At 47.1% G+C, this 14,165-nt stretch overlaps 1 protein-coding gene across 1 annotated transcript in view; it reads right to left on the reverse strand.

Annotated features, from left to right (window-relative positions):
- The window catches only part of LOC139052197 (uncharacterized), a 119,046-nt gene that overhangs the window by 46,949 nt on the left and 57,932 nt on the right, over positions 1-14,165 (reverse strand). The window contains exons 4-5 of the mRNA XM_070529269.1: positions 13,305-13,390; positions 7,180-7,200 (exon numbers count right to left, since the gene is read on the reverse strand). Of these exons, the coding sequence (XP_070385370.1) occupies positions 7,180-7,200; positions 13,305-13,390 (107 nt within the window). The remainder of the gene's footprint in view (positions 1-7,179; positions 7,201-13,304; positions 13,391-14,165) is intronic.

The following is a 14,165-nucleotide window of genomic DNA, read 5'->3' on the forward strand; positions in this document are numbered from 1 at the left end:
GCAGTGATGATCGTTTCTCTCGAGGATTGTAAACTCCAATGACAGGGCCAGACGAGAGCGCCGACCTAGATCTGTTGAACGCCTGCTGTTGTGCAGGATCCCAAGCAAACTCTTCCTTCTTTCAGAGCAAACGATTAAGTGGTTGCAGGACTTCAGAGAGATTGGTAAAGAATATATCGGGGTATGTTGCTATTACGAGAATTCTCTGCAGCTCTGTCCTGTTTCTTGGGCTCTCCATTTTGATTATGGCTTCAGCTTTCTTTTCATCGCGTCGTATTCCGTCTTGTTCTAGCCACTGTCCAAGGAACGCGAGGCGCTGGTCATTAAACAAGCATTTGGTTTCATTCGATGTCACTCCACCCTTGACGAGTAGCTGCAGCACATTTCTGAGGGTCTCATTGTGCTCATGCTCATGAATATCCCAGATGAGTATGTCGTCCATTGACAGACAACCCTACTGACGCCTTGCAAAATGTAGGACATCTGTTTCTGGAAGTGTTCAGGAGCAGACGGAATTCCAAACGGTAACCATTTGAAATAGAAGCGTCAACAGGTGACATGAACCTGGTGAGCTTTTTAGAACCTTCACAAAGTGGAATTTGCCAAAATCCATAGTCAGCATCTAGTTTAGAGAACCCTTTAGCTCCATGAAGAAATCCGAAAGTCTGCTCCACGGAAGAGATAGGATGCCATTCTCTAAGAAAGTGGCGGTTCAGTTCGGTGAAGTCGACGCAGATTCTCACGTCTCCGGAGCGCTTTGGGACGACTACCACTGCTGCACACCACTCAGCTGGCTCGTCAACAGGTGATACGACTCTGAGTTTCGGCATTCTTTCTAGTTCCAATTTTGTCCTTTCGTATAAAGGAATCGGGGTGCGCCTCGGAGAGCTCAGTGCGCAAGGTTTCGCTCCAGCTTGTAGCTGAATTCGATGTTCCTTCTGCAGCTTGCCGAGTCTCTGGAACAACGCTGGAAATTTTTCTTTTACATTCACTTTCTCAGCAATGGCGTTTACAAGTGTCAAGATTCGGAGTTCTTTGATCGCTGGCTTGCCTAGCAACGGAGTGCGGACTTCATCTAAGACGTAGACATCCTGAGTAGTCACATGGTCGCGGTAGATGAGCTCTGGCGAGGAGCTGCCATGTAGCTGGCGAGGAGGAGCTGATAGAAAAGGTTTGTCCTTCAGCGTATGGAATAGTTGCATCGGAAGGACTGTTTCGTCGGCACCAGTGTCAATTTTGAAATGTACTGGCTCACCTTGAAACAAGACTGTTGCCTCCTCCGTTCCTGTATCCGACGTCTTGATTACTCCGAAGAATCGTGCTTCTAAATTGACTTGTTGCGTTTCGACTTAATTGAGGCGCCGCAACATGCATACGGAGGCGTAATGACCCCTTTTCCGGCAATTCCTGCCCACTTCCGAGCGTGCTGGGCGCAGAGTACGAGGGTGACGCTCTTGACTGAACCAACGGCATGGTTTCTGCATGCTGTTTTTACCGGAGGATGAAGATGGCTTCTTTGCCCCACGTGAATACCTGCCGCTTTTGTCCTGTTTCGAAGTACCCCAGGTGGATTGGGGAGCGGGCGCAACTTTGTCCGCACATGGCATTTTGTGACGGAGCTCGACTTATTGCTGAAGGATGCTCTCGATCTGGCGGACGGACTCGAAAGCCTTCTGAAGAGTGAGGTCTGCGTCGAGCTGTAGCCATGGCGGATAGCTGCTTATCTTTTATCCCAACTACGAGGCGGTCGCGCACGAACTCTTCTCGAAGAGCGCCGAAATCGCAGTCTTTCGAAAATGTGTGAAGCGCAGTAAAGAAATCTTCGGCCGACTCACCGTGTTGTTGCACTCTGGTGTTGAATCTGGCTCGTTGACAGATTACGTTGCGTCACGGGATAAATTATTTGTCGAACTGCTCCACGACTGCGTTGAATTTCTTGGTGTTCTCTTCAGAGAGAGCGAAATTGGCGTAGATTTCTTCGGCTAGCTCGCCCTTGATGTAGAGCAGCGCGTCTGCTTGATGCTTCTCGGGCTTCGCGCAAAATCCTGAAGAGGTTCGGAAACGTTCAAATCTTTGTTTTCACTTCGGCCGCTCGTTTGGCGATGAAAAGTTGGAGGTGTCCGGCAGTAGAATTACGAATGACGCCATGGCCTCGAACGTTAAGTGGTCGCGTTGCTTGAGTACCGAGGTGCGTATAGGGAGCAACTCACCGGCGTTTCGTTTCTGGCATCGCTCGTTCCACGGAGGAGGACTAGGAGCCGATGTCCGCTGGTAGAACCTCTTCTTCTGACACCAAGTTGTAGCTAAGAAGAAAGAGCGACACGGCCAGACGAGGAGTCACATACGGACACGTTTAATGGTCTCCCAAACGTGTTCTATCTCATGAAGAGCACGCGCTGCCAGATCACCGACCACGCGCAGTCAGGGTGAACTATGTCTCCCCGTTTTCACTAGATTCCAGCATGTACATTATCAAGCTGCTGTGCTCGAAGACAGAAGCTACGATTGGACGCCTACTTATCTCGAGCCAGAGCCAACACTTTAAACGGTTGGAAAAGAGCGTCACGAGCCAGTTTTCCCCATTCTTTCCTCGCTGAGCTAGCCCCTTTTAGGCGCTTTGTTGTACTGCACTGCCTTCGGGACCTGTCCATATTTGCTAGTACTTTCCCCACAGCAGATAACGTTACGTAGGAGGTGTGCAGCGTTGTACTGCCTTCATCACAGGGCCAGGTTGAAAAGGTTTCAGATCGCTGATCTCAGGCACCCGTCCTCGCGGCAAGCGTCATCGTTGACCCTCGTAACCAAGCGAACGAACACGGCGATGGATGAAAGCGAAGGAGTATCGCAGCGGGAGATAAAAGACTGCGATAGCGAAGAGAGTGCGAGGACCAAGGCGGAGGTGGAGGGTGCAGCGGAACCATGAACCATAAAGTGGAGGAGGAGGGTATGGCAAAAACGTGAGAAGCGTCATCATCATCATCATCATCAGCCTGGTTACGCCCACTGCAGGGCAAAGGCCTCTCCCATATTTCTCCAACAACCCCGGTCATGTACTAATTGTGGCCATGCCGTCCCTGCAAACTTCTTAATCTCATCCGCCCACCTAACTTTCTGCCGTCCCCTGCTACGCTTCCCTTCCCTTGGAATCCAGTCCGTAACCCTTAATGACCATCGGTTATCTTCCCTCCTCATTACATGTCCTGCCCATGCCCATTTCTTTTTCTTGATTTCAACTAAGATGTCAATAACTCGCGTTTGTTCCCTCACCCAATCTGCTCTTTTCTTATCCCTTAACGTTACACCTATCATTCTTCTTTCCATAGCTCGTTGCGTCGTCCTCAATTTGAGTAGAACTTTTTTCGTAAGCCTCCAGGTTTCTGCCCCGTAGGTGAGTACTGGTAAGACACAGCTATTATATACTTTTCTCTTGAGGGATAATGGCAACCTGCTGTTCATGATCTGAGAATGCCTGCCAAACGTACCCCAGCCCATTCTTATTCTTCTGATTATTTCTGTCTCATGATCCGGATCCGCAGTCACTACCTGCCCTAAGTAGATGTATTCCCTTACGACTTCCAGTGCCTCGCTGCCTATTGTAAACTGCTGTTCTTTTCCGAGACTGTTAAACATTACTTTAGTTTCCTGCAGATTAATTTTTAGACCCACTCTTCTGCTTTGGCTCTCCAGGTCAGTGAGCATGCATTGCAGTTGGTCCCCTGAGTTACTAAGCAATGCAATATCATCAGCGAATAGCAAGTTACTAAGGTATTCTCCATTAACTTTTATCCCCATTTCTTCCCAATCCAGGTCTCTGAATACCTCCTGTAAACACGCTGTGAATAGCATTGGAGAGATCGTATCTCCCTGCCTGACGCCTTTCTTTATTGAGATTTTGTTGCTTTCTTTATGGAGGACTATGGTGGCTGTGGAGCCGCTATAGATATTTTTCAGTATTTTTACATATGGCTCGTCTACACCCTGATTCCGTAATGCCTCCATGACTGCTGAGGTTTCAACAGAATCAAATGCTTTCTCGTAATCAATGAAAGCTATATATAAGGGTTGGTTATATTCCGCACATTTCTCTATCACCTGATTGATAGTGTGAATATGATCTATTGTTGAGTAGCCTTTACGGAATCCTGCCTGATTCTTTGCTTGACAGAAGTCTAAGGTGTTCCTGATTCTATTTGCGATTACCTTAGTAAATAGTTTGTAGGCAACGGACAGTAAGCTGATTGGTCTGTAATTTTTCAAGTCTTTGGCGTCCCCTTTCTTATGGATTAGGATTATGCTAGCATTTTTCCAAGATTCGGGTATGGTCGAAGTCATGAGGCATTGCGTATACAGGGTGGCCAGTTTCTCTAGAACAATCTGCCCACCATCCTTCAACAAATCTGCTGTTACCTGATCCTCCCCAGCTGCCTTCCCCCTTTGCATATCTCCCAAGGCTTTCTTTACTTCTTCCGGCGTTACCTGTGGGATTTCGAATTCCTCTAGACTATTTTCTCTTCCATTATCGTCGTGGGTGGCACTGGTACTGTACAAGTCTCTATAGAACTCCTCAGCCACTTGTACTATCTCATCCATATTAGTAATGATATTGCCGGCTTTGTCTCTTAACGCATACATCTGATTCTTGCCAATTCCTAGTTTCTTCTTCACTGTTTTTAGGCTTCCTCCGTTTCTGAGAGCATGTTCAATTCTATCCATATTATACTTCCTTATGTCAGCTGTCTTACGCTTGTTGATTAACTTCGAAAGTTCTGCCAGTTCTATTCTAGCTGTAGGGTTAGAGGCTTTCATACATTGGCGTTTCTTGATCAGATCTTTCGTCTCCTGCGATAGTTTACTGGTATCCTGCCTAACGGAGTTACCACCGACTTCCATTGCACACTCCTTAATGATGTCCACAAGATTGTCGTTCATTGCTTCAACACTAAGGTCCTCTTTCTGAGTTAAAGTCGAATACCTGTTCTGTAGCTTGATCTGGAATTGCTCTATTTTTCCTCTTACCGCTAACTCATTGATAGGCTTCCTATGTACCAGTTTCTTCCGTTCCCTTCTCAGGTCTAGGCTAATTCGAGTTCTTACCATCCTGTGGTCACTGCAGCGCACCTTGCCGAGCACGTCCACATCTTTTATGATGCCAGGGTTAGCGCAGAGTATGAAGTCTATTTCATTTCTAGTCTCACCATTCGGGCTCCTCCACGTCCACTTTCGGCTATCCCGTTTGCGGAAGAAGGTATTCATTATCCTCATATTATTCTGTTCCGCAAACTCTACCAATAACTCCCCCCTGATATTCCTAGTGCCTATGCCATATTCCCCCACTGCCTTGTCTCCAGCCTGCTTTTTGCCTACCTTTGCATTAAAGTCACCCATTAGTATAGTGTATTTAGTTTTCACTCTACCCATCGCCGATTCCACGTCTTCATAGAAGCTTTCGACTTCCTGGTCATCATGACTGGATGTAGGGGCGTAGACCTGTACAATCTTCATTTTGTACCTCTTATTAAGTTTCACAACAAGACCTGCCACCCTCTCGTTAATGCTATAGAATTCCTGTATGTTACCGGCTATATTCTTATTAATCAGGAATCCGACGCCTAGTTCCCTTCTCTCTTCTAAGCCCCGGTAGCACAGGACGTGCCCGCTTTTTATCACTGTATATGCTTCTTTTGGCCTCCTAACTTCGCTGAGCCCTATTATATCCCATTTACTGCCCTCTAATTCCTCCAATAGCACTGCTAGACTCGCCTCACTAGATAACGTTCTAGCGTTAAACGTTGCCAGGTTCATATTCCAATGGCGGCCTGTCCGGAGCCAGTGATTCTTAGCACCCTCTGCAGCGTCGCAGGTCTGACCGCCGCCGTGGTCAGTTGCTTCGCAGCTGCTGGGGACTGAGGGCCGGGGTTTGATTGTGTTGTTCATATAGGAGGTTCATATAGGAGAAGCGTAGTGCCGCGCAAGACTCGCGTCGCGTTGACGTTGGCTACGAGATGTCGCCAGAGTAGTTCGCGTCATCTGCATGGACACAAAGGTCTGTATGAGCGGAGGTCTGCCTGCGACGGCTGCTATGAATCGCGCCCACGCGCCACCCACGCGCTGCCTCTCGCAATCTCCCCATTATTGAGGCAGTCGCGCCACGCATCACTCCCTTTGCAACGTGCAGCTGAACACGTATACAGCGGCGCTCAAATTTCGCATTAGGCAATACTGTAATCGTCGATAAATTTTTTATGTTTGTTCGTAGGAATACAATTGCCATCGTTGCCTAATTATAGACATACATGTAGATAGAACGTTTTGCTAATACCCCCTACCGCTACCCACCCTCCTAGAATCACTTGTAGGTAGACAGCGAAATAAAGTAATTGAATTACATTGCGCATTACCGAGCAAACAAAATATTTCATTCATTGCAATACTGAGAAGAACTTAATTAGTGACTAGTAATTACTTACATGTAATTCGTTAGGTCAAATTCTTGCCTTCATCGCCTATCGAATGGGGTGCTTTCCTCATCCTCTTACACGGCAATACACGAAGTTTTCTTTTAACCTGCCTTACTCGAATAAGAGCAGCCCCCTCAGCACCTTATCCTTCTTTTTTACGTGCTAAAGAAATCAAATAAAATGGTGCCAATATTTAAGGCAGATAAAACATTAGTGTACATTTGTGAGCACTATGAGATTGAACACCGTATTTGCCATTTAAAGTTTAGAACAAGCAAAAGGTTATAGTCGTGGTATCTGAAATTGAACCTGAGATTGTAATGCGTGAAAAGTGCCTCACCTATTGAACATTCACTATCATTGTATACTTTTCCGTAAGGAACGTGCGTTATGACACTATGACAATTTGAATAAATTTAGGTGTTTCCTTTCGTATTGCACATACGTTTTAATCTTACCATTCATTCTGATAAGAGAGGTGCTTGCTTGGTGTGGAGAAAATGCGCTAAAGAATCAGGCGAAAATGCATGTCACATTGAGCGTACACAGATTATTGTGTTGCTGTAAAGCTTACTACATTCGGACGACGGAAAGCTGAAAAATTAGGAATGCATTTGGATACCAGCTAACCTCGCGCTAAGGATCCAATTGATCTTTTTTTAAATATTTATCTGTGTACTATTTGCAACAAAAAAAAACACCCATTCAATTCAATACTCACATAATCAATGTACACAGTCACCTGCAAAAAAGAAAGAATGTAGCAAAAATTAGTAAAATCACTAAACATATATTTGAAAATATATCATAGCAATCCTTTCAGCCAGGATACCAGTTATTCACATTATTGAAGCAGATATAAAGAAGTAATTTTTTCCGGCAACGCATTATTCGCTCTTAAAACTGTACCATTTAATCCCTCGTTAACTTCAAAGATATGGATATTTTCGCTCTGTGGGCGAAGCGTTGGCCATGACAGCAAAGTATTACGATCTCAGACAAAGCAAGGCTCCCATTTTTATGGGTAGTGTAAATTGCAGCAAACATTCGCTCATCGCCTGTACCTGCGCTATAACTCACTTGAATAGAGTTCACGCGATGACCCCAAGCACCGCCTTTTAGGACGCCAGGAAACCACACTTCGCAAGTCGACATTCCGCACTCCAGCTCCTTTTAGCATTTTGCCGAGCCGTGCCTGCAAACCTCCGCACTCAACGTGAGCTCCAAAACATCGCGCATCAATACGCCAGCCCTCTCGCCTTAAAGAGACCAGGGAATTTTCGACAGTCAAATTGAAGTTTTGCTTTGCAAAGAAATGTGCCGGAGCACGTTCACTTAATAAAGAAATTGCAAAGCTGTGCATGCAGGCTCTAAATAATTTAATATTGGCGTCTTGAATGACAAGCTCGAACCTCTTCCCACCGGCAGCGACCGCCATCTTACTTTGACAATTATGGGGCTTGAGTGGGGGTCACGCGTGCTGGTGGCGACTATGACCATTTTTTAGACGCGTTAGGTGTTCCCCGAAATTGTTTTCGAAGACAACGACGTCGTCATGCTATACGAGGAAGCTTTGACATTTCAAGCCAACGAGAACGGCGTCCATCTTTCACTGTTTTGTGACCGGAGCAGATCAGGGGCCGAACGGGAGCACACGAAATTTGTACGGACAGCCCAGAATGAGGAACGCAGTTTTTTTTGTGGTTTCACTCATCTAGCCTTAGATGTAAAATGCTTAGCATGCCTCTACGGTCATGACAGTTGCCAGCACGCGGCAACGGCAAAAGGTCTTTTATTTTGCGGCGTTACTGAATTTTCTATAATCGTCGCACAGAGTGTTCCGGCTTTTTTCTTCAACAAAAAAAAAAGGACCGGGAAGGACCATGGACTGCTGCATGATTTGGTGACACTATCTTCAAGGATATCAATTATTTACGGCTACGCAGCCTCGCGTTCTTTAGCCGAAAAATGATAGGGATAGTGTCGCAAAGAGCGTGTATCAGCATCGGTAGTGTCTTGGTGTTTGGTGAGATGCGTTTGGCGCACTTTAGACGAAGACTCAAAGCACGACCGGAATTCCAGGAGAAGCGCGTGAAGTGTGGTCTTGCTTGAGTCAGAATGCTTCGGCTTGACATCCATGCTACCAAAGAAAGCGGCGTCAACGTGTACTTTCCCGTATGCAAAGCACTCGGCAATGTCGGCAGCAGTGTCTCCATAGGCAACGTCTGTGCCGCATAAAAGGTGCGAATATTCGTAAAAATTTGTGGCAGGTATCTCTGTGTGCCTGAGTAATGAACTTGGTGAAGCTTTTGGCCGCATGCACCCCATGTGCAACAAAAGTGATGCGCTGCTTTCTGCGACCACGTCTCCATCCGGCAAGCCTTGGCATGTGACCTCGACAAGAACTGTCGCTTGTGAATGCAGTCACGGTGTCGTCAGAAATACGGAGCGCAATTTTGCATTTGCTGTCGCCGTTTCGCCCTTTAGCTCGTTCTTTCCTAAAGAGGACGGTGCGTTCGCGAAGAATCCACTATGAGCACTATGTGCTCGCGAAAAGTCCACGCCGAGAATCAGATCGCCAGAATAGTCGCGGAAAACGAGACACGTGGTTACGAATGTGGTCGCTCGAATTTCGATTGTGGCCGTGCAACGGCCCAGAGGAATAACAACGTGGTGACCGGTTGTGCGAATGTGCGTTCCATTCTAAGGAATCGTAACATTTCGGACAGCCATCGCCATTTTTCCGCCCAGAATTGAAAAATCTGCACCCGTGGCTGCTAATGCACTAACTTTACCGCGACCAACCGTCACAGGTAAGTCTAGCCAAATACGGTCACCGTTGTCAGATTTGGTTGTCAGATTCTGTCGTTTCACACAAGGGGCGACATGTGCCATGATTGCGTCAAGGTCTAGATATCTGCGGTTGATGCGCGTTTTCTCGTGAGCGCGGCGATGTGTAGTCATCTGCACGCCGACGCCCAGTGACCTTGCCTCCGAAGGTCGTTGCCTTCGGGGTTGCCGACGCGGGTTCGTTATTATCACCTCTGTTCCATGGTCGCGAAGCATGTACGCTTCAGTGAGAATCACCTGGGAGATGGTGAAATAGACTGAAGTTTTAGACATGATGACATGGGCTGCTGGGCGATTAATTCTGCAATTTCACTGGGCCAATTCGGGATGAGGCAAGCTGACGCAAAAGCCACGTAGTCCAAGTTGTCAGTACCGACACTAGCGATAGATGTGAGCCGCCTCACCGTAGTGAAGGCAAAAGGGTCGTCGGTCACAAGTGCGCCAGGCATGGTAATTCCGTGAGAACAATTGGTAACCATTGATGCATGGATCGACTATTGCTGATGGTACTGGGGATGAAGACATGGCGTGCTCTGCGGCAGCAGGAGATGGCTCAGGTATGGTTTGTCAGAAAACATCCGCGTAATCGCCAGAATACATGGAGCGAACTTTCCCGACGAAGTTCGGGCGGCAGAAAATCTGCCGCCGAGGGACGCCGTATGTTCGTCGGGCTGCGCTACATGGAGCGAAGGCACGGCGGCCGCGGCCGGCGAGTCGCTGCGTTGTTATCAGTGTGGCTAGACGAGGCAAATGCGCTGTAGTGAAACACATGACACACAAAAAAAACTTTAACGACAACTATTATCGCTTTTGAATTGCAGAACACTCTAAAACGCGTAAAATTTGGTTAGAAATGATTTATAGAATTTTTTATGTGTTTGAGACATTCATGTGCCGATGTAGTTTAAAGAAAGCGGCGATTCTATGCGTTGTGGCAACACTGGGTGGGAAGCCTAGTCGGAAGCCGGGGCGGATAGTGAGACCTGATTGGCTCCCTTTGGGGCACCTCTCGTTTGCCGCTTCCGGTATCGTTGACGCCTGACGAACTTTTCTGCGCCAGCTAGATCGGTGGCGAACGACGATTTCCCCGCCGCCGCGCGTCGCGCGTACGCCGCCGGGCGTCGAATGCCAACTATTCGTCGCATATTCGCTCCATGTATTCTGGCCTTAAGTCGAGCGATAATGTATGGTCACGAAAGTTGTGGATCAACACCGGGGTTGGGTGAAACCATGAGTGCTTGTTTAACTTCCTCGCGGATGACACTGATGATGGAACCAACCACATACTTGGGCTCTCCGTGGGCTTTTGGATCTGTTCGCGCCTGATGGAATATACTAATTCGCGAACCCAGTCGGTGCTGCATGCGAAGCGTGTGACCAAGCCAAGAGGCGCTGATGCAGTCCTTACTGGCCGCCTTCATCATAATGGTTTCAGTAAGCAACTCAGCGACGGTCTTTGTGGGGCTCCGCACCAGACCCGCAAACGGCTGCTCTTTCACGCCACGCATCAAATGGTACAGCTTCTTGGGCTCCGTCGTGGCAGGGTCGCTCATCGGAAAAGGCGCGTCATGCGTTCCACATGCATTGTGGTCGACTGATCTGGCAGATGAACGGGCGACTGGAGAGCATGTGCGGCTCGGTCTTGACGATCAGCACTGATGTATCTTTCTAGGAACCGACGGGTGATTCGCGCTAAGACTTCAAGACGTGTGCTCGGTTTTCAAACCAGGTGTGGGAACAGGCCTCCAGGCTGAAATAGACATCGCCCAGTATTGTGGCATCGTCCCGCTCATGGAACGCAGGAACACGTTTATACTGGACTAACCAGTCCTCCACGTCTGCAAACAACTCGCCGTGGAATGAATTTCGCACCCGCGAGTTGTGTAGGGTATAATGGACAGAGCTAGGGACGTCTATGAGTCGTACAATGAGCTTCTGGTCGTACTGCTGCCTCGTTAGGATGTTGTTCCGACTCAACGGGCCGGCATAGCAGTTGTTAACTGGCACAATGCACTGGAATGTCCACAGGCACAGGGCTTATGTTTCAGCTGCTAGGCGATGTTGCAGTCACTGACTACGCGTTACGCAGCACCTCCACCAGACTTCTCATGTAATTGGTCGGTAAAATGAAACGCTTTTAAACATCATTGTAATCTGGCGCTGGCACGTGGGGCCTCGGAAACGAAGCGTAGGTTTCCTACTTCTTCGTCTCCTATGGGTCTCTTCGTGACACCATGTGGCAATATTGTAAGCACCCTCATTGAAAATCGCATGGGGGAAGGCAGCTGATGCTACCAAACAGGTTATTTTTACCTTTATTCTGCATTTAAAGGTGGCATGAAAATCCGTGGTTCATATTAGCAAACCATCCTAGGTGAGATGTTCATTGTCCCAAAAAGTATTTTCAATATGCGTTCTTCCTACGCCTACGCTATCCGTTGTCAGGCTGTCTTTGAGTACACTCTACCGCAGATTCATTCTCCTTTTCGCTGTTATCCTAAATGCCCAAGGCCTAGAACAGGGTAACAACGTCCTTATTTACTTCTGGATGGATTCTGCGACATAATAACTAAATAGTCTGAATTAATGCCACGCTATTTTCGCTCTACGCATGCACAGTTCTCATCGGCAATTTTTCTACTTTGATGCCGTGTTCTACGACATCCTGATAGAACAGCTACCAACAGTAGTACGCTGTTCTTTGAATTATCATAACGTTCGCTCTTCAGAGCTAATTCCTTGCGGATTGAGATACAGCAGTAGCTGGGTTTTTCCCCATCGCGCTTATTAAGTATTCTTTTCTGCATCTCTAATTATATGTTTACCAGCTTTTGCATGCCATTGTTCGCGCCATTATTATGGTTAGTTTCTCGGTTCTGTTCCTGCACTGCGATGCGACATCTTATTCTATACAAGTACGCCATTACCCTAGCTGCCTACCTGTTTTTCTTCTTATTTCTCAGTCATCTGCCGAAGCAGATTTTTCCCGGAACTTGCCACAATTCTTAGAATGCCCAGCCTACGTCAACCTGTACAGCCTCACTTGTGGTTTGTCAGTGCGTACCTAAAGGTACTCTTCACACAGTGCTTTAATCTCTAGTTATGCTAAACCTTTATATTTGAAAGACAACATCGTGTTTACATGTGTAAATTCGGGAAACACAACTCTTTTCCACACAAGTTGCACTACCTCGCACTCTTAGTATTGAGTACACATTCCTGTTTTTCTGTGTAACTTTTTATCTATTGGGTCCATGTTTATAACTGCTAGTATTCTTAAACTCTGGAAATTTAATATCCCTGTATTGTCACTTTCTGATCACAGACACCGTTCAGCATCATAGGGTAATATTTCTTTTGACCGACTCTAAAACCTAGCGCCGTCAACCCACTCTTCACAAATGAGTGTTCCTGAATGTTCGCACACAGCACAATATTACGTGGTCGTATCGAACTTAAGAGAAATTTCTCCATCCCTGCACTGTTTTTCTTCTACAAGAGACAAAACTAACTTATTTGACTCTAAGATCCTTTCGATGTCTTTCACAGGAAGCAATAACAGGAAACCTGGCGGAAACTTGGCGGTTGTTAGCCCTTCTCATGCTATTTGTACTTTATATTCTCGTATATTCATTTAGCTGTATCGCATTTTCTTGCCCTTGACGTTAGTTCTTCAGGAATTGCCTGAAAATTTGAGGGCTTGCGCCGTCGTACGCATACGAAGGAAATATGTCTCTCTTGTTCTAGTCATTTCACTTGACTGTGAGGTTACAAATATGTTACTATCTATGCACATGTCTATTTTACAACAGTGCTGAGCTCATTCTGTTACATCCCAATCCTTAAACTTCAATTTTAGGTCTTCTTGGGAGCCACCAGCCATCACCATGAACGAATAGCTATAATGAACTACCCAATACCACAATGGCCTACACGTAAATATGAATCTTTAAAATAGAAAAAAAAATGCTCGCAAGCATTATTTGTCGAGCTTACCTTGAAGACTTCAACTATCTCGGAGGCTCGCCACGAGATGACTGCCCTGGATGGGCCAATGGCGTGCGCTGAAATCTCGTAATAGTCTAAAAAAACGAAAGCGAGCCATGAATGCAAGCATGTTTAAAAACTTCCACAATGCGTTTTATAGGAAAATGGCCCTTTCCGTCCTGAAAAGCGAGGTTATGAAGTAACAATGCTGCCGATCACACGTCGATTTACCGTGGCACATAGCGCACTTAAATTGCTGGTCAAAAAAATTAACCAACAATTACGATACTCCCTAATGCGATATTTCAGCGCAGCTCTGTACGTGTTTTCATTTCGCGATATATTGGCTGGCATGGACAATCTGTCTCGTGCGGCACGTTGCAAACGGAGCGAAGTGCGGCGCGACTGCCTCGCTAATCGGGAGATCGCGAGAGCCGGCGCGTGGGTAATGCGAGGGCGCGATTCGCAGCAGCCGCCGCTGATGTACCTCGCAGGCGAACAATGCTGGCGCGCTACTCTGGCTCCATGTCGCAGCCAACGTCGCCGCACTACGCTTGTCTTCGCACGTTTTCGTCATACTTTCCTCCTCCGCTCTCCTCCTCGCGTATTTCATCCGCTGCTGCGCTCCACGTTCACTCTTTCATCCTCCGCTGCAACCGCTTGCTCGATTACGCCGACGCTCGCCTCAGGAACAGGCGCCTAGCAGCTGTGCTGCAAACGTTACGTGGATTTTACACTACGTGGAATCGACGTTATCTGCAGCATTACAAATGGCTACACGTAAGCCATATCGTCAGTTCGAACCATCTAATTAAAGAAATAGATTGCGGCATTTCTGTTCCACTTTTTCACCTGAATTTCCGTGACCGT

This window comes from Dermacentor albipictus, unplaced genomic scaffold (genome assembly GCF_038994185.2).
Source record: "Dermacentor albipictus isolate Rhodes 1998 colony unplaced genomic scaffold, USDA_Dalb.pri_finalv2 scaffold_19, whole genome shotgun sequence".
NCBI lineage: Eukaryota > Metazoa > Arthropoda > Arachnida > Ixodida > Ixodidae > Dermacentor > Dermacentor albipictus.